Raw genomic sequence first — 24573 nt, 5'->3', positions numbered from 1 at the left:
CCTGGAACGCCCTCCCTCTTCGCATCCGGCAGACAATCGCCCTCCCCATCATCAAAGCCTTAGAGAAGGCACATCTCCTCCAACAGGCCTTCCCTGACTAAACCCTCATTTCCTCTTTGCCCACTCTCTTCTTCATCACCCTTGCATTTGGATTTAATCCCTTTATTGACCCCTCCTTCCTCAGTCCTGCGGCACTTATGCCTGTATCTTTTTTAGTAATGTCTGTCTCCCCCTCTAGACTGGAAACTTGTTGGGGGCAGTGAACTTGTCTACCAACTCAGTAATACAGTAGTCTCCCAAGCAGTCGGGACAGTACTCTGCACACAGTAAATCCGATTCATTGATTACAGTCTACGGTTTACACTTAACCTCCCCGAGCCTCAGTTCCTCATCTGTAAAATGGGGATGCTAGATTAAGAGCCCCGTGTGAGACAGTGATTAGGTCCGATTTTATAAGCTTAAATCTACCTCAGAGTTTAGCAAGCACTCAAGTGCTATTATTATAAATATAAATAGTAGACCTTCTCAAAATTGTCAAAAGTCTTAAAAGTTGTTTAAGCTGGATAGCTTTCACAACCAACTCTGATTTCTTCTCAACTCTGCTTCAAAAGTGCTTTACAATGTGAGCAAGTTCCCACTTTGGCAGAGTTTTCCATTCTTCCCCATCGAGCGCACTCTTTAATAAAGGAGGGATGTGGGCAAGTCACTTAACTTCTCTGTGCCTCAGTTACCTCATCTGTAAAAAAAAAAAAAAAAAACCCACAAAAAAACAGGGATTAAGACTGTGAGCCTCATGTGGGACAACCTGATTACCCTGTATCTACCCCAGTGCTTAGAACAATGCTCTGCCCATAGTAAGCGCTTAGCAAATATCAACATTATTATTATTATTATGAGGGACTCTTCCATCTAGAACAAGGAGAAGAGCATCAGTTCTGAGGCTTCAGGTCCAAGAACGTGGGCGAAGGAACTGATTCTAGAAATTAATACTAGAAGTAACAGTTTGTGCGGATTTAGGGTTATCTATCTCACACTATCTCATTCCCATCTGTTGTGTAAATAGCATCTTGGGTATGTATACAGCTAACTTTATCGATGTTTCCTCCTGCTAGACCTTTTCTTTTTATGTTATTTAAGTGCTTGCTGTGTGTCATGCACTGTTCTAAAAGCTGGGGTAGGTACAGGTTTATCAGGTTGGACACAATCCCTGTCCCAAACGGGGCTCACAGTAGGAGGGAGTAGAATTGAATCCCCATTTTATTGTTGAGGAAACTGAGGCACAGAGAAGGTGCAGGGTCACGATTAGAACCCAGATCCTCTCCCAGAACCGGGCGGATGTGACTATTTGTAGTATTTGTTAAGCGCTTACCATGAGCCAGGCACTCTACTGAGTCCTGGGGTAGATAGAAGCTAATCAGGTTGGACACATTCCCTGTCCCACATGGGGCTCACGGTCTTAATCCCCATTTCATAGATGAGGAAACTTGAGACCCAGAGAAGTGAAGTGACTTGCCCAACATCACAGAGCAGACAAGTGGAGGAGCTGGGATTGGAACCCACGTCCTCTGAGCCCCAAGTCTGCACTCTTTCCACTAGGCCACGCTGCTTGAAGAGGACAGCTGCTCACCTCTGTACAATATGCCCTTCCAGATTTGAAAGCAGATAAAACTCCAACCTCGGCTTTGAGCCAAGGCCAAATAAGCAAATATGAGAGTTTTTTTGATAGGGTGTTGACTGTCTGAGACTGAACAGAAGGGCAGATTACAGTTTTCAGCCTGGGGGGGGGGGGCGTATAAGCCATGCGATACGCCTGACCAGAAGGACACAGCCGTTTGCGTGACCTGACCGACTCATCTGGTCTCCCCCTCGAGACTGTAAGCTCCTTACGGGCAGGGAATGTGTCTGCTAATTCTGTTGGATTGTACTCTTCCAGGCGCTCAGTACAGTTTAGGGAAGCAGCATGGCGTAATGGAAAGAGCGCGGGCTTGGGAGTCAGAGGTCCTGGGTTCTAAATGCATAGAACTGAGGGTTTTTTTTTTACACACAGAACCACCATTCTCATCTTTTCTCCCAAACTCTCTGCTCTCTCTGGCTTTCCCATCTCTACTGACAAAACAGTGGCTCCGCCACTTGTCTGCCGTGTGACCTTGGGCAGGTCACTTCTCTTTTCTGTGCCTCCATTTCCACCTTCGTAAAATGGGGATTTAAGACCGCGAGCGCTTCGTGGGACAGGAACAGAGTTCCAACCCGATTGATTAGCTCGTATCTACTCCAGTGCTTAGTACGATACCTGGCACATAGTAAGCACTTAATACCCTTAAAAAAACACCCAATTCTTCCTGTTTTACAGGCCCACAACCTTGGGATTATCCCTGATTCACCTATCCTTAGACCCGCATATTCTGTGAGTCACTAAATCTTGCCGATTCTATCTGCAGAACATCTCCAGGATTTGCTCCTTCTTCTCCTAAATTGCTACTCTACTTGTTCAAGCACTTGTCGTTTCCCATCTCAAGCTAGCACATCAGCCTCCTTGCTGACCTCCCTGCTTCCTGCCTTTCTCCTTACCAGTCCATCCTTCACTGTGTTGCCCAGATCACTTTTTTCTTTTTAAATCCATTCTGTGTACAACTCCTCAAACACCTCTAATGACTGTCCAGGCGTCTCTGCATCAAGCAAAATCCTCACCAGCAGATACAAGGCACTAAATCGACTCTCTCCCTCTTACGCGACCTCCCTCTGTTCCTTCTGTACAACCCAGTCTGCACATTTCACTCCTCTATTAGCGACCTAATAACTGCCTCTCCTTTTCCTTGGTTGGCCGTCGACCCCATACTCACCCTCCTTCCTGCCTGGAACTCCCTCCCCCCTCCAAGTACCCAGGAGACCAGCCCTCTCCGCCTCTTCAAAGCCTTACCAAAAACATGTCTCCTCCAAGGAGCATTCACTTGTTCAGTCGTGTTTATCGAGGGCTTCCTGTGTGCGGGGCACTGTTCTAAGCACTTGGGAAAGTACGGTACAACAATTCCCCAACTAAGATGTAATCACCTTCCCCCAGGCAGGCACTTAATCCCCCACACTGACGCTCTCCTGTAGCCCCCTGGCACAACCCTCGTGGATAGCTCCTGAAACTTGCCTGTAACTTATTTTAATGCCTTTCTCCCCTGTTAGAATGTAAGCTCCTTGTGGAGTGGAATTTGTCTACCAATAATAATAATAACGATGGTATTTGTTAAGCACTTACTTTGTGCCAAGCCCTGTTCTAAACGCTAAGGTAACTACAAGGTAATCAGGTTGTCCCACGTGGGGCTCACAGTCTTAATCCCCATTTTACAGACGAGTTAACTGAGGCCCAGAAGAGTGAAGTGACTTGCCCAAAGTCACACAGCTGACAAGTGGCGGAGCCGGGATTGGAACCCACGACCTCTGATCCCAAGCCCGTGGTTTTTCCGCTAAGCCACGCTGCTACAATTTACCAAGTATGTTGTACTCCCCCAAGTTCTCTCTAGAAAAGAAGCACTTAAAAAGGGTCGATTGATTTTTGGGGGCCAAAAGTACCACAGCACGGTGCTGGGTCGTAACCTAAGCAATTGTCTCAATCACACTATGATCTTAACTGTCCACATCAGATGTCTGTTTATACTTTGGTCAGGAACCTTTACCACTGACGACACAGTCCCGGTTCCGTCTCCTAGGACTAGAACTCAGGCTTCCTGGTCTGTAAAACTGTGCTCTTTCCACTAGACCAACAAACAGGTGGGTTAAGTGCCTTATTATTTGTAGTGGTATTAAAATTGTCATTATTATGAATTATTGTTATTATTATGCCCTGTTGTAAGCGCCGGGGCAGATACAAGTTCATTAGGTCGGACCCAGCCCCTGTCCCATCTGGGGCGTTCGGTCCGAGGGACATCAGGGACAAAAATCCCCGTTTTACAGTTGAGGAAACCGAGGCATGGAGAAGTTAAGTGATGTGCCCAAGGTCACCGTGCAGGCAAGTGGCAGGGTCAGAATTAGAACCCAGGCCCTCTGACTCGCAGGACCATGCTCTTTCTATTAGGGCATACTGCTTCCCAATAAACCTCTAACCAACAAACCTGTTGTTATGGGCTTTTAATGAAGTTGGGGAAGATAGAATTTCGGTTTTTGGCACTTAACATATTCCTTAAAAGGCCCTGAAATCCACACTTGCATTGTAAATTTTTCTCTCCCATTTTTGCTCTTGACTTTATTTTCTTCACTGCATTTTGTTCTAGCCCCCCTCAACTTGCCTGGGGCCTCTACTTGTAGTTAAATACTCACAGTGCTGGGCACTGTACTAAGCACTGGGGTAGATACGAGTTTATCCCTTTCGCACAAAGTGCTAACAATATTAATCCCTATTTTACAGATGAGATAGCTGAGGCACAGAGAAATTAGGTGATTTGCCCACCGTCACAGAGCAGACCTGTGGTGGAGCAGATTTAGAACCCAGGTCCTTCTGTCTCCCAAACCCATATTTTATCCCTCAGGCTTTGCTACTTCTCTGTCTTTTTAGTGTGCGTCAAATCAATGTACTGGTTTTAAAACGTTAGATAAACTCAGTAACTCCAAATTTGAAGCTTGGTTTAGCGTATATTCAGGTTTCAAGCATTTTGCTTTTCATTTATCAATAAGCCCAGTTTGCTTAAAATAATAACAACAATTAAAAAAAAAGTCTGGTAGCCGTATTGGGATGATGACTGACGATCTATGAGGATTGGGGAAAATCCCTTCAGAAATCTCGGAATAACGGATTTAAGGGAAACTAGAACAGGGGACGAGATGTAAAAATGAGTCCAGGTTGAATTTTGGGTGTCTACGTTGGTGGCATCTACTAAGGCGGTGAATCTGGGATGGGGACTGTATCTGACCTGATTAACTGGAATCTACCCCAATGCTTAGAACAGTGCTCGACACAAAGTAAGCCCTTAACAAATACCCCCCCCCCGAAGAATCTAAAAGGTTGCTACCGTTGAATCGACGTGACCTTTGTGGAAGGCGACGGAATGCAGGGGATGGTAAAAGGTGTTTGGATTGTTTGGAATGGAGTCAGCCGACTTGCTAAGGGGCCTCTCTATGCTTAGGGAATCTGCCTTCGGGGGGGGATCTAAAATGATCGGGGGCAGACTGCCCCTTGGTCTAGAGGCAGCGTGGCACAGTGGCTGGAGCTCGGGCCTGTTCTAAGCGCTGGGGTAGGTAGCAGGCAATGAGGTTGTCCCCCGTGGGGCTCCCAGTCTTCACCCCCATTTTCCAGAGGAGGTCACTGAGGCCCAGAGAAGTGAAGTGGCTTGCCCACAGTCACAGAGCTGACGAGTGGCGGGGCTGGGATTCGAACTCATGACCTCTGTCTCCCCAGCCCGGGCTCTTTCCACTGAGCCCCGCGGCTTCTCCAATATAATGATAGTATTGGTTAAGTGCTTACTCTGTGCCAAACACCGTTCTAAGCACTGGGGGAGATAGAAGGCAATGAGGTAGTCCTCCGTGGGGCCCCCCACTCTTTGCCCCCATTTTCCAGGCGAGGTCACTGAGCCCCAGAGAGGGGAAGCGAGTTGCCCAGAGTCACACAGCGGACAAGTGGTGAAGCAGGGATAATAATAATAATGATATTTGTTAAGTACTTACTCTGTGCCAAACACCGTTCTAAGCACTGGAGGAGATAGAAGGCAATGAGGTTGAGCCTCGTGGGGTCCCCCGTCTGCACCCCCAATATCCAGATGAGGTCACTGAGGCCCAGAGAAGGGAAGTGACTTGCCCAAAGTCACACAGCGGACAAGTGGTGAAGCCGGGATAATAATAATTATATTTGTTAAGTGCTTACTCTGTGCCAAACACCGTTCTAAGCACTGGAGGAGATAGAAGGCAATGAGGTTGAGCCTCGTGGGGTCCCCCAATCTGCACCCCTATTTTCCAGATGAGGTCACTGAGGCCCAGAGAAGGGAAGTGAGTTGCCCAAAGTCACAGCAGACAAGTGGTGAAGCAGGGATGATAATAATAATGATATTTAAGTGCTTACTCTGTGCCAAACACCGTTCTAAGTGCTGGGGGAGATAGAAGGCAATGGGCTTGTCCCCCGTGGGGTCCCCACTCTTCGCCCCCATTTTCCAGGCGAGGTCACTGAGGCCCAGAGAAGGGAAGTGACTTGTCCAGAGTCACACAGCGGACAAGTGGTGAAGCTGGGATAATAATGATATTTAAGTGTTTACTCTGTGCCAAACACCGGTCTAAGCGCTGGGGGGAGAGAGAAGGCAATGGGGTTGTCCCCCGTGGGGCTCCCAGTCTGCACCTCCATTTTCCAGATGAGGTCTCTGAGGCCCAGAGAAGGGAGAAGCAGCGTGGTGCAGTGGAAAGAGCACGGGCTTTGGAGTCAGGGCTCCTGAGTTCGAATCCCAGCTCTGCCACTCGTCAGCTGGGTGACTGTGGGCAAGTCACTTCACTTCTCTGTGCCTCAGTTCTCTCATCTGTAAAATGGGGATGAAGACTGGGAGCCCCACGTGGGACCACCTGATTCCCCTGTGTTTACCCCCCAGCGCTTAGAACAGTGCTCCGCACAGAGTAAGCGCTTAACAAATACCGACATTTATTTTATTTTTATTTTTAAGTGACTTGCCCGAAGTCACACAGCGGACAAGTGGTGAAGCCGGGATAAAAAAAAATAATGATATTGAGTGCCTACTCCGTGCTAAACACCGTTCTAAGCGCGGGGGGAGAGAGAAGGCAACGGGGTTGTCCCCGGTGGGGCCTCCGGTCTGCACCCCCATTTTCCAGACGAGGTGACTGAGGCCGTCCCCGGGCGGGGGCGGGGTTAGAGGCGGCGGGCGGCGCGGGGTGCAGTGCCGGGGCGTCGCCGGAGGGGGCGCCGGCGGGCGGTGGGCGGGGCCGGTGACGTGGCGGGCCGCCATTGGCCCCCGCGGCCCTAGATAAGGGCGGGGGGGGTCGGGGCCGGCCCGCACTTTCTGCCGGCGCCGCTCGGGGCTCGCGGGGCGCGGAGGGCTGCGGGGACACCGGCCACGGTAAGCCCTGACCTCTGACCTCTGACCCCGCCCGGCCACCGGCCGCCCCGCCGGGGAGGCCCCGAGCTGGAGCCGCCTACGTGGCGGGAGGGGGGGGGGGCGGGGAGGGAGGGAAGGAAGGACCGGCGGGGCCCCCCCCCTCCCCCGGCCGGTCCTGCCCCGGGTCGGGGGGTCGTGACCCCGCCGGGGGGGGGGGGGGAGGGGGGGGTCACCGGGGCGGGCGGAGCGGGGCCGGCGGGGCCCGGGCGGGGGAGGGGGCGGAGGGGAAGAACTACGTGTCACTACTGCGCATGGGCCAACACTCCTCCTGCCCCTGCCAACTAACAACTTTTTTTTCTTCCCAACTTCCCCCCCCCCCCCCCCCCCAGGCCCCGCTCTCCGTGCCCCGCACCACCCTGTGCGGGACGTTGGTGCGCTGGGAGCGGCCTGACTCGAGCCAGGCAGGGTGGAGGATTTCTCAGGTCGGGAGCTAGGCCGCCTGCCTCGCCCGCTCCTCCCTCCTCTCCGCCCTTTACTTTCTGCACGTTCCAAGCGCGGGGTTCGGTGCTCTTGCCCCGACTCAGCGCCCGGCGGATCCTGTTGAGTGAGTGAATGCGCTTTACAGACACCGTTCAAGGTGGTCGTTCGGCACTCGCTCGTTTTGCCTCAGCGCTTACTGTCCGCAGAGCGCGGTCGCAAAGCGCTTTATGGTGTTTAAGCGCTTACTGTGTGCCAGGCGCTGTCCTAAACGCTGGAGGAGGTACAAGATAATCAGGTTGGACCTGGTTTTTCCTTCTCTCTCCCCCTCTTTTTCTCTCCCCTCTTTTCTCTCCCCCCTTTTTCTCTCCCCCTCTTTTTCTCTCCCCCCTTTTTCTCTCCCCCCTTTTTCTCTCCCCCCCTTTTTCTCTCCCCCCTTTTTCTCTCCCCCCCTTTTTCTCTCCCCCCCTTTTTCTCTCCCCCCCTTTTTCTCTCCCCCCCTTTTTCTCTCCCCCCCTTTTTCTCTCCCCCCCTTTTTCTCTCCCCCCCTTTTTCTCTCCCCCTCTTTTTCTCTCCCCCTCTTTTTCTCTCCCCCTCTTTTTCTCTGCCCCCTCTTTTTCTCTGCCCCCTTTCTTCCCTCCCCCCCTTTCTTCTCCCCCTCCCCCCTTTCTTCTCCCCCTCCCCCTTTCTTCTCTCCCCTCCCCCTTTCTTCTCTCCCCTCCCCCTTTCTTCTCTCCCCTCCCCCTTTCTTCTCTCCCCTCCCCCTTTCTTCTCTCCCCTCCCCCTTTCTTCTCTCCCCCCTTTCTTCCCTCCCCTCCCTTTCTTCTCTCCCCCCTTTCTTCCCTCCCCTCCCTTTCTTCTCTCCCCCCTCTTTTTCTCTCCTCCCTTTCCCCTCTCCTCCCTTTCCCCCTCCTCCCTTTCCCCCTCCTCCCTTTCCCCTCCTCCCTTTCCCCTCTCCCTTCTTTCCCCTCTCCCTTCTTTCCCCTCTCCCTTCTTTCCCCTCTCCCTTCTTCCCCTCTCCCTTCTTTCCCCTCTCCCTTCTTTCCCCTCTCCCTTCTTTCCCCTCTCCCTTCTTTCCCCTCTCCCTTCTTTCCCCTCTCCCTTCTTTCCCCTCTCCCTTCTTTCCCCTCTTTCTCTCTGCCGCCTCCACCCCCCCCCCCTTACTTTCTACAGTTTAAGAACACTTTTCAAGATGTTCTTTCCTATGATATTTAAGTGCTTATTATGTGCCAGGCACTGTTCTAAGCAATGGAGTAGATTCAGGATAATCAGGGTGGACATAGTTCATCCATCTCTCTCTCCCTCCTTCCCCTTACTCTACATTTCTTTCTAAAGAACATTGTTCAAGGTACTCTTTTTGTGGTGTTTAACTGCTTACTAAGCGCCAGACACTGTCTTAAAAGCTGGAGCAGGTACAAGATAATCAGGTTGGGCACAGCCCGGCCCCCATTCTCGTCTCCCCTCTCCTTCCTTTAAGGGGGTAGGTATCCCAGGAAAACTTTTAAATACTTGGTTTTCTTCGTGTCATTTTTGTTATTCATACCCCGGATAGTATATTCTTATTGCTTTTTTTTTAAAAAAAAGAGTATTATTAATCAGGAAAAGCATTTTCATTCGGGGAAGGTGGGAGAGTTAGGGAAGGTAAATCAATTTGGGATTTGGATGATGACGTTGGCAGTCACCACACCGAAAAAGTAGCACAGAACACTCCCCTTCTCCCTCAGTGCCCTCCCGCCCCTTGGAGCTGCCTTTCAATCAGTTGAAAATGTAAAAGCACCCTGAACAACTTTACATAGGGATCTCCTAAATTACAGCCTCGATCCCGGAATATTTTTGGTTATGTATTTTAGTCACTATAGGTCTCATTATTTTGGAGTCGAGATTATGCAAAAGAGTTCATCCAAAAGAATATTGTGAAATAGTACAGTCGGGAGTCGATATTCCTTGGTACTACACAAAGTTCACCTCTAGGTTTTTTTGCTCTGTGTTTTTGAAAGAATTTCAGGAACTCTTTTAGGAACAGCATTTTGTTAACTGGTAAAGTCACGCAGGCACCGAGTAGGAGCCCCTGCCCCCCAGGTTGGGATTTTCTGTGGGTGGGCACAGGGGAGGAGAAGCAGATAAACCTCTTTTTTTCTTAAAAAAAAAAAAAAAAAGTTCATGCGTCTGGGTAAATGTTTGTAATGCAAATATTGGATCAACCGACCTATTTTTAATGCAAGTGGACTTGATAGGACAAAAGTAATTTTGCCCACTTGTTGAAAGCCAAGGCCCATGTATCATGGCTTTCTGGCCATAGTTACCAGCGCAGAGTTGAATTGTGTGACCTGCTCATTTTTCCATTTGTCTTATTGAAAGTGAAATAAGTCCTGTGTACAAGAACTGAAGAACTTGGCAGAGTTGCTATAAATTTTTCACTTTTTTTTTTTTTTAAATGATCGGGTGATCTCGGCATGAAGAACCTTCCCTCTTTTGGTTCTGGCAAATCAGTGGGGAAAGGAACTGTAGCTGAAGATAGGATAGTGCAGATGGTAGAATATTAATGAAGCCTTGCCCGGAAATTGGGGATTTCATTTAATAGGATGGGATTGCAATATTTTCCAAAGAGTGTGGAAAGCCCTCACTCGAAGTTTCAAATTAGCGTAGGATGGGTGGGGTTTTGAGATCCGGTCATTGTAAAATCCAAGGCAAAAAAAAAAAAAGTCTTAAACCATTATAGATCGAAAAGGAGGCACCTTACCGGATTTTTGTTTTGTGTTAAGACTTTCGACGGAATGCTTTACGCTCTCCTCAAGTCATCTTTCCCTCCCCGCTGCCTTGAGTTATATAAATCAGTGGACTGGATGGTTTAAACTTCACTGAATAAAATCCCCAAAGCGATGCCTTTAATAAAGTCCTTTCTGGGTGCATGAGGCAGTTCTGTAAGTAGTGTGAGTTTGGGAGGTGATCAAAAACTAGAAAAACTTTCATGGGAGTTGGGGGGGAAGGCAGGGGATTCTTAGTTGGGTGCTGGCCCTTTAAACAGCCACATCTTCCCCCCGCCTCCAAAAGCAATGAATGGTCACTGGTAGAGCCAGTGCTGAGGTGGCATCTGTGAAACTTAGATTCTGCTCTCGTGGAGGCCGATTAGAAGTGCTCCAGAGAGGGTGAGGGTTTTATTAAATGAATGATCTAAAGAAAAGCCATCGTATCTGTTTAAACTCTGGTTATGCCAACTCTTTCCCCCTATCGCTGGCACCGATAGAGTGCGGATAAAGCTTTAAATCTCTGCGTGATCTGTATCAATCAGAACACGGTTCTCTCAGTGTGGCCTACAAGCTTTCAGCTGAACGTCTACACTTGGTGGGGAAAATAGGATTAGCGGAAAAATTAGTGTTTGCTTTTTAAGAGGGGTGGGGAGGGAAGAGTTGTTCAGTCTTTCGATCCGGCGAGGCTCCCCCCGTCTCCTATTTACCTATCCTAGATCACGCTACTTTAAAATGACAGATTTCTGGGTTTTGGGTGTAATAATAATGTTGGTGTGTGTTAAGCGCTTACTATGTGCAGAGCGCTGTTCAGAGCGCTGGGGTAGATACAGGGTAATCAGGTTGTCCCACTGTGAGGCTCACAGTTAAACCCCATTTTCCAGATGAGGTAACTGAGGCCCAGAGAAGTGAAGTGACTTGCCCACAGTCACACAGCTGACAAGTGGCAGAGCCGGGATTCGAACCCATGACCTCTGACTCCCAAGCCCGGGCTCTTTCCACTGAGCCACTCTGCTTCTCGGTAAACTTGTTATGGGTCGGGAACGTGTCTACCAATTCTGTTATGGCGTACTCTCCCAAGCGCTTAGTACGGTGCTCTGTACACAGTAAGCGCTCAATAGATGCCGTTGATGGGGTTCTGGGTTCGGATTTTGAAAATGGTTGTTTGCCGTGACTTTCCAATCCATGACCACGTAGGGATCAGCATTGTGCAGTATTGGTGTGACAGTTCTCTGCGGGTGGGATTGATGATGGGTCTTGGCTGAAATCGTTTCACCATTTGTCCCGTTTGCTGTATGTTTTCACGTATCACGGTTTAGTTTTTACTGGGATGAATCAACTTAAGAGTTTCAGAAACACCTTTGTGGTTTTTTTAAGTAGACTGCAGATAGAAGGGGATTTGTCCCAGCTGCTCGAAAATGTGCGTTCTGATGGAAAACCTGGTTGTGGCTTGATGTGCAATTGCTAGATTGTTCAATCTTTGGGATTTCTAGACGTGGGTGGGTTTTTTTTTTTTTAATGCTGATGTGGCTATCAAAATGGACTCTCTTGATTCCAGATTGGGGTTTCTGCCACAGTTGGCCACACGTGCCTTTGCAAACCCGTGTCGTCTAAAAATGTTAAAAAGCGAGGTGTTCCTAGGGCGATCGCAAACACAGCCGTAATATCAGGCACAGGAAGAGCTTTCCGACTTTGTCGTGAGTCGTCGTGTAAGTAGCAAGGGGGCCGTCGGCAGGAACAGCGGTTACGATCTTATGTGCCTCGGTTGCAGTGATGTGGCAGGGGACGCTGCTGGGCTGCCTGGGGATTCGGGGTTACCTCCTCCCGTCTTCTGAAAGGAGGTCTCTTCTTGCACCTGGTGTGGGCACTGTGAAACCAGCAGCTGGTTCCAAGATCACGTCCCCGTCGGGCATTAAAATAGGTCACGTTGTGCAGAGGCTCTATCTTTCCACTCTGTTACCGAGAGGCCACACCTGGAGGAAGTAGGCCCTTGCTAGCAAGAGATGATACTTTTCTCATCGGGGGTGCCTTGAGCTAGCCACTGCAGGTAGCAGTTGTCTGACAGATCTCCTGGATCTAGGTTCTAAGTAGGGATAAGCCTATAACCATCTCTTGGATTGTCATTACTAATAAATCATGAAAATACTGCCTTTCTTCATCCACTCTTTCATTGGCTCGCCACAGGACGCTTGATGCCATTGTGATGTTACGCAACGTGGCCGATAGAAAGCCCGTTTCCAAGATCAGATCAACCCGGAAAGGCCTATTTGGTGGGAGCTAGAGGGTTTCAGGATTTATTTATGTATGTATCTATATTAATGTCTGTCTCCCCCCTCCCCAGACTGTGAGCTCGTTGTGGGCAGGAGTATGTGTTGCACTCTCCCAAGCGTTTAGTAACAATAATAATAATAATAATGTTGGCATTTGTTAAGCGCTTACTCTGTGCCAAGCACTGTTCTAAGCGCTGGGTTAGATACAAGGCAATCAGGTTGTCCCATGTGGAGCTCGCAGTTTTAATCCCCATTTTCCAGATGAGGTAACTGAGGCCCAGAGAAGTGAAGTGACTTGCCCAAAGTCACAGAGCTGACAAGTGGTGGAGCCGGAATTAGAACCCATGACCTCTGACTCCCAAGACCAGGCTCTTTCCACTGAGCCACTTTGCACAGAATTGGAGAAGCAGCGCAGCTTGGTGGTAAGAGTCCGGGCTGGGGAGTCGGAGGTTGTGGATTCTAATCCCAGCTCTGCCACTTATCAGCTGGGTGACTTTGGGCAAGTCAGTTCACTTCTCTGTGCCTCAGTTATCTCGTCTTTAAAATGGGGATTAAGACTGAGCCCCACATGGGACAACCCGATTACCTTGCATCTACCCCAGCGCTTAGAACAGTGCTTGGCATAGAGTAAGCACTTAACAAATGCCATCATCGTAAGCGCTCAGTAAATACGATCGAATGAATGAGTGGATTATTCTGGAACTCTTCGGAGTGGGAGGCCATTTCAGGTAGAAGGTCGGCATGAAAGCCATCCAGGAGAGAGTGGGAGGACCTACAGGGAGAAATTAGAGGGAGGAGTAAAGTGGAGTGAGGGTAGGAGGGAATAAGGGCAGAGGTGTAAGGGGTAGTCTTCGTTGGGTATCGTTTGGCCTGCCAGGGTGTTTGGCTGGTACTCTGCTGTTGCTTGCCAAAATAGATTGAGATGGGTGTGACGGACTGACAGGGCCACCTCAGTTGTGATTCTTGTGGGTCCCATCTTCTGTCTGACTTCATTCATTCATTCAATAGTATTTATTGAGCGCTTACTATGTGCAGAGCACTGTACTAAGCGCTTGCAATGGACAGGTCGGCAACAGATAGAGACAGTCCCTGCCCTCTGACGGGCTTACAGTCTAATTGGAGGAGACGGGCAGACAAGAACAATGGCAATAAATAGAGTCAAGGGGAAGAACGTCTCATAAAAACAATGGCAAATAAATAGAATCAGGGTAATGTACATCTCATTAAACAAAATAAACAAAATAAATAGGGTGATGAAGATATATACAGTTGAGCGGACGAGTACAGTGCTGAGGGGGTGGGACGGGAGAGGGGGAGGAGGAGAGGGAAAGGGGGGAGAAGAGGGTTTAGCTGCGGAGAGGTGAAGGGGGGAGGTAGGGGGAGCAGAAGGAAAAAAGGGGGGAGCTCAGTCTGGGAAGGCCTCTTGGAGGAGGTGAGTTTTAAGTAGGGATTTGAAGAGGGGAAGAGAATTAGATAGAGGGGAAGACAATTAGGACTAGAGCTGGGTGACTAGAAAGACGTAGAGCGAGGCACATTAGTAGTTCTGGGGTACTCTAGTCCTAGAAATGTTTTTTTTTCCTTGCCAACCTCTTTTCTTAACTAGTACTACTGAGCGCACTCATCTCGGACAAAGAGCTCGGGCTGGGGAGTCGGAGGACAGAGATTCTAATCCCGGCTTGGCTGATTATCAGCTCCGTAACCTTGGCCAAATAATAATAGTAATGTTGGTATTTGTTAAGCACTTACTATGTGCAGAGCACTGTTCTAAGAGCTGGAGTAGATACAGGGTAATCAGGTTGTCCCACGTGAGGCTCAGTCTTAATCCCCATTTTACAGATGAGGGAACTGAGGCAGAGAGAAGTTAAGTGACTTGCCCACAGTCACACAACTGACAAGTGGCAGAGCTGGGATTCGAACCCATGACCTTTGACTCCCAAGCCTGGGCTCTTTCCACTGAGCCACGCTGCTTCTCTATGGCATAACTTCTCTGTACCTCAGTTACTTCATCTGTGAAATGGGGATGAAGACCGTGAACCCCACGTGGGACTACCTGATTGTCTTGTAACTGCCCCGGTGCTTAGAACAGTGCTTGGCACATAAGCGCTTAACAAAAACCATCATTTATTATTATTATTTTTGGGGGAAAAAAGTATGTGATAGAGGTGGGTCACTTCAGTACAGTGCCCCACACATGGTAAGCGCTGAATAAATACGATTGACTGACAGCTCGTAGTTGTTCTGCATAAGAGGGAGAGAGGGTGGGTTAAGAGCCATACTTCTGCCTAAAACAACTGACATCTGCTTCCAGGCCTGCTGTGGAGCCACCTGAAGAGGGCCATGACACCAACCGGTGGCCCAGGGGCTCTAAGCCACACTGGCTATCGTGCTCCGGCCCTCCAAGAGCTGCACCTCTAGTGTGCTTAGCTGTTCTCGAATAAAAGGATTGGGTCTTAACTTGCTAGATTGCCTTTCCACCACCAACTCTGGTTACCTCCTGCCTGCTTCCCCTCTGGGATCAGGTTTAGCCTACCGATGTTTCCGGGGTAGGGCGTCGGAGTCGACGGTGTCATCCGGCTAAGCTGTTAGAAGCGGTCAGAGCCAGTCGACGACTTAAAGTGCGCATTGAGCCCTAAAGTTTCCAACGGAATCGAATCCTCCTGGAAAATGCCGCTCCGATTAAAAAGGACAGCTGCCTAGACGTGCGAGTGAGTGTGTGTCAGGCTCCAGAGGAGAGTTTGTGCTGGTTCACCTGGGCTTTCCTGAGCTACGTTCTGTACTATGGAGCGAAAACCTGCCAACCAAACTGAAATCGAACGGTGTTCGTTTTCTCTAACGAGATGGGTTGCTTTTGATGCCGTTCCCCGAGATCCTGCGATCTCAAATTCGGACCCGACATCTGCTCTTAATCTACTGTGGCTTCGTGGGGCTGCGGCTCTGCCTACGAGATGGAGGTTGGAGGAGTATCCCATTAAATGACGTTCAGTTAGCTGCTGGTTGTAGAATAGAGAACAGGTAATGGAGACAGTGAAGAAGTAATTAAGTTGCCCAAGCCATCTGGCCTCTGCCGGGGCTGAGAGAGAGGGAATAAGACACTGTTTTTTGTCTTGCTGGTGATCCTTGAGAAGATGTTCAGTTCTGAACTTTTTTTTTCCCGTTGTCTCTCCCTTCACCTCCTACCACCAACCAAGCAGAAGCTGGCAGGCTGACAACAGGCAGATACAGGACGGACTTTCTGGCTACTGACCATTTAGCTGGTAAGTGTGTGTGTTGGGGGGTGGGGGGAGGAAGCCACGTGTGCACGCCTGCCGCCCTCTAAGCCTCCTATCCCTGAAGACCCATTTTCCCAAATAGAAAGTATTTTGCCCTTTGCAAGCTTCCTTGCCTCATACCTCTCGCTTAACACTCTTCCCCACCTTCCAATTTGTAGAGTTCCTCAGAGAAACTATATACTTGGTCATTTCATGCTTCAGTCTAGGTGAGGTGTATTCTAGGTGCCTCCTCCTTGTTTAGGGCTAGCGTTTGAGTCCTGTTTATTTAGTTGGTGTATATTCTGACTTCACGTTTGAGAAACTGGCTAGCCTGTCCTTGCGCTAGTGAATTCTCTTAGGTACTTTTGAGTATAGCCACGTTTTACTCCACCCTCCTCCCCACAGCACTTATGCACATATCCATTCTTTATTTCTATTAAGGTCATCCCCTCCAGGCTGTAAAGTCATTGTGAGCAAGGAATGTCTACCAACTCTGTTGTGCTGTACTCTCCCAAGCGCTTAGTAAAGTCCTGTGCACTTAGTAAGCACTAAATGATAAATACCATTAACTGATTGAAACCTGGGCTCTCTTAAATCAAGACTTCATGGAAGGTAATGGGGCGGGGAGGTTTCTAAAATCATCTCTGCGTCACCTGCAAAACTCTCCTTTTGATTCTTGCCACAGCTCACCAAGTTAAAAGATTCTCAAGATACCCAGTAGTCTCGTGGAGGGTTGGTTTAGTTCACCCAGCAATCAGATTAACACTGTCAGGTGCACTTTGCCTCTCCGTGTGTTCCGTCTCCTGTTTATCTCTGAATAATAACAATATTAATATCTATAAATCACTTACCGTGTGCCAGACACTGTACTAAGCTGTGTGGTAGATAGCGTAATCAAGTCAGACAACGTTGCTGGGTCTCATGGGCCTCACAGTCTAAAGGTGAAGTAGAATTGGTATTTTATTTCCATTTTATAGATGAGGGAAGTGAGGCACGGAGAAGTTAAGTAACTTACCCAAGGTCACCCAGCAGGCAAGTGGCAGGACTGGGATTAGCACTTGGGTCCTGTAACTCCCAGGCCTGTGCTCTTTCTGCTAGGTCATGGTGCTTCTTGGATTTTTAATTCAGTGTCCTCCAGTAGAATGTGCACGTGCTCTCTCTCTCCCTCTCTCCTTCTGAAGATCTCTGAATGTCACACACTACCTAAATTGCCACCTTGCCCAATTTTTCACAGGGAGACTTTACAAAGCCATCACGTCCTTGAGGGTTCCAGTTCATTTTCAGCATACGTGAGAACTTGCGATTACAGCTCTTGACAAATTGTTGTAACCCTATACCTAAACAGTGTCTGCAGTTCAGTAAGAATCAGTAAACATAATTTTGCTGGGGTTGTGAGTATTATATAGAAAAATAAAATGGAGCACCTTGTTGTGTGGGGCCTGCTCATACCCATTTTCAAGAAGGGCAGACACTCGAAAACATTATTATTTTTTAAAAATCCTATTCAGAGTACATTAACAATTCGAAATGACTGAAGCATATAAATAAGTATTTATAAGCGTATAAATAAGTATGTCTTTGGCTTCTTCCAGGCCTTTAATAATAAAAAAAAAGTGTCAGATCTTCTGTCTTAGTCTGACACGGAGGGTATGTTTCTCTCCATCCACTAAAAATTTTCAGGCATGCTCCTTCATAAATTAAATTCTGCTCTTATCAGTTGTAAAGTCATATCTTTGTTATTTAGGGACTATCCAGGTCTTCATATAGCTTACCCCCCTGCCCCCTCTGTTTTTCCACCTTTTAATTATTGCATTCTTCATGAACACCTTCTCCAGGGATTCAGCAGAGGAATTAAAAGATGAAACTCGAACAACTCACTTTTGTAAATATGCTGATAAGAGGAAGAGGTTGAAGCTTATAAATCAATTCCCCAGATTACCAAAAAACCTCGCTTTAATTGCTCCCCGTGGCTGCCATTCCCCTGGAAAAATGAGTGTTCACTTACGTTTGCAGAGGATCCATTCTCGATCTGGTATTAACTTGGGATTTTTCTTCTCCTTCCCCTCAGTGGCATACCCGGATTGTGTGTAGGTGGGAAATCGACAATGAGCTCCGTTGCAGTTCTGACCCAGGAGAGCTTTGCTGAGCACCGCAGTGGACTAGCTCAGCAGCAAGTAAAAGGTAATATCTACTTGGTTGGTTCTAATTGATTCTGAGTTGCTGTTGGCCTCATCCCTGGGATTATCCCTTAGAGTTCTGTCAGGGACTTCTAGTATTTGCTACACCAAGCTCCTCCCTGATGCATCCAAAAGATGGTGACCCAGGCTGCAAAACAGCACTGGTGGTAATTCTCAACAGCGTGACGTATTTTCGGGAATGTAGAGTGGCGACTGCTAAATGGAGAGCTGTCCGTGTGTTCGGCACCATTTTGTCGGTGAACAGCCTGAAAAGAATTCAATTTCTGCCAGAATTCAAGCGCAAGGAATGGCCTAGGACAGAGAAGCAAAAGACGCCGGCGCTGCGGTCACTGAGTACACACCCAGTTATGGCGCTCCCCAATTTCCACCCACCAGGATTTCTGCCCTTAAACCATCACGATACTCTCTCACGCTTCCCCCTACGTACATGAAGTTGTCCTTGGTGTTGGAAGAAAACACTGGCGAAGTTCACCTCTGACCGTGTATGTAGCCGAAAAGGCCAACACACGGCGCTGACCACATCGTGCACACAAAGTTGTCCCTTGCCGTGCTGTCGTGTTTAACATGTTGGCGGTGCCCGACACTGCTCTCTCTTTTGCGACCCTGTTTCTGGTTCCTTACGGAGCCTCGGCTTGAAGAGCCACCCCTTTCTTCGTAGAGGGCCTGGCTGCTTTCTCTTCAGCCATCAACTTGCAGCTTTCAGCTGGGAGGCAGCATTGTCTGACACTCTAGTGTCCAGAAAACATTTCCGCCGCCTTCCTTACTTCCAGTTTCCAACCTGGAGCTGTCCGAAAAGAAGTTGTTTGGATATCTTGCTGTCGCTCGTGCCCTTCGCACATCCCCCCCAGCATAGGAGAGCCTGGCTTCGGTGCGAAGAGACCGAGTATATCCCAGAACTTCACGATCGTGATTGTGTCTGCCCCTTGATATTGAGAATGGCCCAAAAATGATGTTAGTGAAGCTATTGGAGGATCAGGAGGGGTTGCCGGTCTGGGGGTCTCGCCAGACGTCGCTGCTGGAGAGAAGGTTGGGCAACACTACAGCCCTGTAGACTTCTGATTTGGTCTTAAACCTTATGACCGCTCTGCTGCCAAACTGTCTGACTGTCTCCCAAAGGATTTGCCGCCCTTCACGTCTGGGGTCTTCCACCTTCCTTGTCTATCTTCGCGTCATTTGTGGCTCCACCACATCTCTGCTGTGTAACCTTGGGCAAGTCACGTAGCTTTCTCTGTGCCTCAGCACTTCATCTGTAAAATGGGGATTAAGATTGTCAGCCCCACATGGGACAGGGAACTGGGTCCACCCCAGCGCTTAGAACAGCGCCTAGCGTATAGTAAGTGCTTAAGAGACCACAGTTATCGTCATTATTATTATTTGTCCGTGCGCTGCCTAGGTGAACACAACTGTCATGCCAGTATGAATTTTTGGATGTGTATACGTCACTCCTGGTGCAGGCTGATACATCACCTGAGTGCTCTTCAGGCTTGTCAGCATGTCATACTCATTCAGTCGTACTGAGTGCTTACTGTGCGTGAAGCACTGTACAGAGCGCCTAGATGACTCTCTGAAGTGGTTTACTATCCCATCGACTGTGCAGAACAGTCAGGGTCGTTGATGGGGGTTTCTCTCTGCCCATTCTAGTCGCTGCTTTAAATTCCGAAGACGACAGTGATCCTCCGACCTACAAGGATGCCTTCCCCCCACTCCCTGAAAAAGCTGCTTGTTTGGAAGCTTCCCAGGAACCTGCCGGTGCCTGGAGCAACAAAATCCGACCGATTAAGGCCTCAGTCATCACTCAGGTAGGACAGATTTCTCCCTCTTTATTCATTTTCTCTCCCAGGAGAAAGGCTGAAGTACTCTTAAGGTCTCACAAGATGCACGTAAAGCCGGGACTTCCCGTTAAGGACCCAGGTGGTAGTCCTACCAAGCACTGAATAGATACTACAATTGATGTTCCGTCACGAGTGAGTATGAGACCAGACTGTAAGCGCAGACAGGGAGCAACTCTTGTGTTGTACTCGTCCAAGTGCTCTGTACTCAATAAATACAGGTGATAGAGTTGGGGGATGCATGATATCTGAATGGACTAGGCCAAGGAATGTTAAGAAGGACCCTCATTTTTTTTTTTTCCCTCTGAACTCACTCCTAACTTTTTCCATCAGTCAACAACACCCCTTTCTTTCCCATACCAGAGGCCCACGACCTTAGTATCATCTTTGACACGTTCGTTGTCATTCAACTCTCACCTGGTCTTTGGCTGAATCCTGCAGGTTTTTCCTGCCCAGTATCTCCTGAATTGTCCCTTTCCTTTGAACCCAAACTGCCACCGTCCTGGTACAAGCAGTGCTCTGTCCCTGTCTAGGCATTAGCCTCCTCACTGGTTTCCCAGCTTCTTCTCCCTATCCCTCTGGTCAGAGCTCCACGCTGCTGCACGGATAATCTTCCTGAAGCACCGCTCAGCCGCACCTTTCCTCCAAACTCTCGCCATCAAGCAAAACCCCTCCCAGTCGGTTTCAGGGCTCTCCACACTCTGACCCCATCCTCCCTATCTGCTTTCTTCACCTGCTGTTCCCAAACCCGCCGGTCTTCGCTCTTCCCAAGCCAAACTGCTAGCTTGAATCTTGTTCTCAACTTTTCCGCCTCAGTCTTCTCGTTGCTATTGTTCCCTGGCTGGGTCCTCCCCATGTCAGATAGACACCCCCTCCCCCCCCAGCTCTCCCCACATTCAAATCCCACCTCCTCCAGCAAGCTGTTCCCGATTAATTTCCTAGCATCCTGAGCCACAATGTCCTTTCAGCCGCCTCTACTACTTAGAAATGTATTTACACCCTCCTTAGCACTTATCTTTATTTACCTGCTCAATTTATTCTGACCGTGTGGTAAGTGTTACGTTTGCCTCCCCTGTTAGCGGGTAAGCTCCTGGTGGGGAAGGACGTGTTAATTTGACACCTGGAACTTCCTAGGCACCTAGTACAGTGCACTCCATCAAGTGAATGTCTACCAAGGGTCGCTGCTGTTACTATTTCCTTCTTTCAACCCACACTGTCATATGGGGTAAATTACTTGATGACTCTGTAGAAGCTTAATCCAGGAACTAAGGAAATTTGAGAACTGGCCCTGGAATATTTGAATTGTGCTACAGGGTACCCAATACATCAGTCCCTGCTGGTTCTCCTGATCTGATCTTGTCCTCTGAGCAGGTGTTCCACGTCCCCCTGGAGGAAAGAAAGTACAAGGACATGAACCAGTTCGGGGAAGGTGAACAAGCCAAGATTTGCCTGGAGATCATGCAGAGAACCGGTGCCCACCTGGAGTTGTCTCTTGCCAAGGATCAAGGCCTTTCCATCATGGTCTCCGGCAAACTGGAAGCAGTCATGAAGGCTCGGAAGGATATTGTCGCTCGGCTGCAGACCCAGGTGAGTGCGGAATCCTCTTCGCTGGCAGGCTGCTTGAGGAGGCTCTTTGTTTCTCTCTGGTGTCCTTTGGTGTGTCTACTGGTTATAACTGGAAATCACAAGACGTTGGGAAGCAGAGAAGCCACGTGGCCTAGTGGCTGAAGCCCGGGCCTTGGAAGTCAGAGGACATGGGTTCTAATCCCGGCTCTGTCACTTGGCTGCTGCGTGACCTTAAGCAAGTCGCTTCAGTTACCTCATCTGTAAAATAGGGGTTAAGATTGGGAGCCCCATGTGGGACAGGGACTGTATCCAATCTGATTAGGTTGTGTCTATCCCAGCACTTAGAACAGCACTTGACACATTCTAAGCACTTAACAAATACTATTATTATTATTATTACAGGGCCCGGCCCATGGTAATCGTTTAAAAAAATACCAGAAAAGAAGTCGAGTTTGTTAATGTGTACATTTTACCAAGTACGTTTGATCGTTGGTAGAAATTCAGGGATAGAGAGTATAGGAACCCAGAGCCCCTGGGTTGTTATCCTAACTCCACCACTTGCCTGATGCTTGATCTTGGGGCAAGGTTATGGTTTTTTTTAATGGCATTTATTTAAATGCTTACTGTGTGCTAGACACTGTATTCAGTGCTGGGGTAGATACAAGATAATTGGGTTGGATTTTGTCCCATATAGGGTTCACAGTCTTAATCCCCATTTTACACTTGAGGAAACTGAGGCCCGGAGAAGTTAAGTGATTTACCCTAGGTCATACAGTCGACAAGTGGGAGAGCTGGGATTAGAACTCAGGTCCTTTTGACTCCCAGGCCTCTGCTCTTTCTACTAGACTACAGATGCTTCCCATAGTCACTTCAGCACCTCCTCATCTGTAAAGTAGGAATTGAATTCCTTGTTCTCTCTTCTCATTTTAAAATATAGGCTCCCATATTGGGCAGGGACTATGCCCAACCTGAACACCTTACATCCACTCCAGCGCTTAGCATATAGTAAGGACTTCAGTAAATCCCATTAACAAAATAGGAAGACGGTAAAACCGTTTGGTCTTTCTAAGATGCCAAAACAAATGGTCATACTGTTAATTTTTCCATGATAAGCTTCCTTTTCCAAACTGCTTAAGTCTGTTATGTTCACTCAAAGTTCTTACCCGGCCATTTTAGAAGCTTGGAGCAGTGTTTGTGTGCAAGACAAAAGTTGTCATTCTTCATTTCTGATGTTGCCGAGGCAGTTTGGTCAGATATTGGAAGTGTGAGCTTCTTGAAGACTGGGAAAGTGTCTTGCTTTTGCGGTACTCTCCCAAGCCTTGCTCTCAAGTGCTCAGTAAATAGCACTTCTCGATTGAACCGTACCTTCCGGTTCAGAGTCCACAAGCTCTATTGCCCAGGTTCCTCCTGCCTGCCACAAGCACTGAATTATAAAAAGTTATCCAAGTCCTGGCAATGAGGAGAACGGTGACTTTGTCACCTTGCCAGCAGATTATAGATGGTAAGTGTTGTGCTGAAGAGCGAGAGCCCTTAATTTGACATCCCAGAATCCTGTAACTAATTTGCAGGAACTTCCTTCACATATTACAAGTCTCAATCTGCTATTCAGGAAACCTTTCAACCCACATTTTGAGAACCTCTTTTCTCCCCCCACCACCCCCCACCCCCCACCCCACCAACTGCCTTCTCTGTGATCCTCGCCCCGTAGGCTTCAGCGACAGTTCCCATTCCCAAGGAGCATCACCGCTTTGTCATCGGGAAGAATGGAGAGAAGCTACAGGACTTGGAGCTCAAAACCGCAACCAAAATCCAGATCCCTCGTCCAGATGACCCCAGCAACCAGATCAAGATCACTGGCACCAAGGAAGGGATAGAGAAGGCCCGGCACGAGGTTCTCCTCATCTCTGCTGAGCAGGTAATAGGATTGTAACTCTGTAGCCACTCGTCACTTTTTAAAAATCGGGCCCCCGTGTATGCCCCGGGGCAGAGTTACATTGAACGGGACGCTGATGTCGGCAAGAAGGGGAGTTGCCCGTTCTGTTTATCCCAGCCAAGACTCATCCCAGGCCTATTCTTGCATGTGGGGTCCACATTGTTGGGGTTAGGGGGGAAAAGAATAGGACAAAAATGCTACTGGTAACCTGGTGATGGAGAATGGGAGAGGCGAGTGAATTGGCGGGGGAGAGGAGACGGAGATGCAGCCGTAACTCGTGAGAGAGAGACATTTACCTTTCTGTAATGCTTAGCCCTAATGTCGAGACAGCTTGGCCTCGTGTGGTGTCTGGTCTTAAAGAAGAACTGAAAGAAGCATCAGACCTATTTAAAGAGCACAGGCCTGGGCGTCAGAGGACCTGGCTTCTAATCCCGGCTCTGGCACTTGCCTGCTGTGCGACCTTGGGCAAGTCATCTCACTTCTCTGTGCCCATTACCTCACCTGTAAAATAATTGTGGGATCTACCCCAGCGTTTAATAAAGTGCCTGTCACATATTAGGCTCTTAACAAATCCAAAGCAGATTGGGTTGGACAGAGTCCCTGTCCCACATAGGTTCATAGTCTTAATCCTCATTTTACAGATGAGATAACTGAGGCACAGAGAAGTGACTTGCCCAAGGTCACACAGCACGCAGGTGGTGAAGCTGGGATTAGAACCTTTCCACTATTATGTTCACTCAAAATTCTTACCCAGCCATTTTAGAAGCTTGGAGCAGTGTGTGTGTGCAAGACAATAGTTGTCATTCTTCATTTCTGGTGATGCCAAGGCAGTTTGGAAGTGTGAGCTCCTTGAAGAATGGGAACTTGTCTTGCTTTTGCAGTACTCTTCCAAGCCTTGCTCTCAAGTGCTCAGTAAATGCCACTTCTTGATTGAGTAGTACCTTCCGGTTCAGAGTCCACAAGCTCTAATGCCCAGGTTCCTCTTGCCTGCCACGGGCACTGAATTAAAAAAAAGTTATCAAAGTGCTGATTAGAATCTTTCCACTAAGCCACACTGCTCCTCAAATAGGAATTAAAACCGTGAGCCCCAAGTGGTACAGGGACTGGATCCAACGTGATGAGCCCGTATCTTCCCCAGAGCTTAGCACAGTGCCTGGCACATAGTAGGCATGGAAAGCCCTTTTTTTTAAAAAAATCCTAATGACATATTGGTCATCTAAAAAGTGGCTATAACTCAGGGCATATCTGTACTAGCCGTTTAGTCTTGGATTCTGAAGGCGATGTGTTCGGTAACATGG

The 24573-nt window shown here is 48.6% G+C and overlaps 1 protein-coding gene across 3 annotated transcripts in view; it reads left to right on the top strand.

Annotated features, from left to right (window-relative positions):
* HDLBP (high density lipoprotein binding protein) overlaps nt 1-24573 on the top strand; it is a 97400-nt gene that overhangs the window by 34365 nt on the left and 38462 nt on the right. Inside the window, exons 1-6 of one of the 3 annotated variants that reach the window (XM_029068729.1) lie at nt 6954-7031; nt 15693-15755; nt 17818-17930; nt 19589-19746; nt 21148-21363; nt 23051-23257. In XM_029068729.1, the coding sequence (XP_028924562.1) occupies nt 17855-17930; nt 19589-19746; nt 21148-21363; nt 23051-23257 (657 nt within the window). In that variant the 5' untranslated portion in view covers nt 6954-7031; nt 15693-15755; nt 17818-17854. Of the gene's footprint in view, nt 1-6953; nt 7032-15689; nt 15756-17817; nt 17931-19588; nt 19747-21147; nt 21364-23050; nt 23258-24573 lie in introns of those variants that run through there. The other 2 variants (XM_029068730.1, XM_001513250.5) reach the window with 2 other exon arrangements.

This window comes from Ornithorhynchus anatinus, chromosome 7, assembly GCF_004115215.2.
Source record: "Ornithorhynchus anatinus isolate Pmale09 chromosome 7, mOrnAna1.pri.v4, whole genome shotgun sequence".
NCBI lineage: Eukaryota > Metazoa > Chordata > Mammalia > Monotremata > Ornithorhynchidae > Ornithorhynchus > Ornithorhynchus anatinus.
Note: the sequence above shows the minus strand (reverse complement) of the source record. Positions and strands in the feature narration are given on the sequence as shown.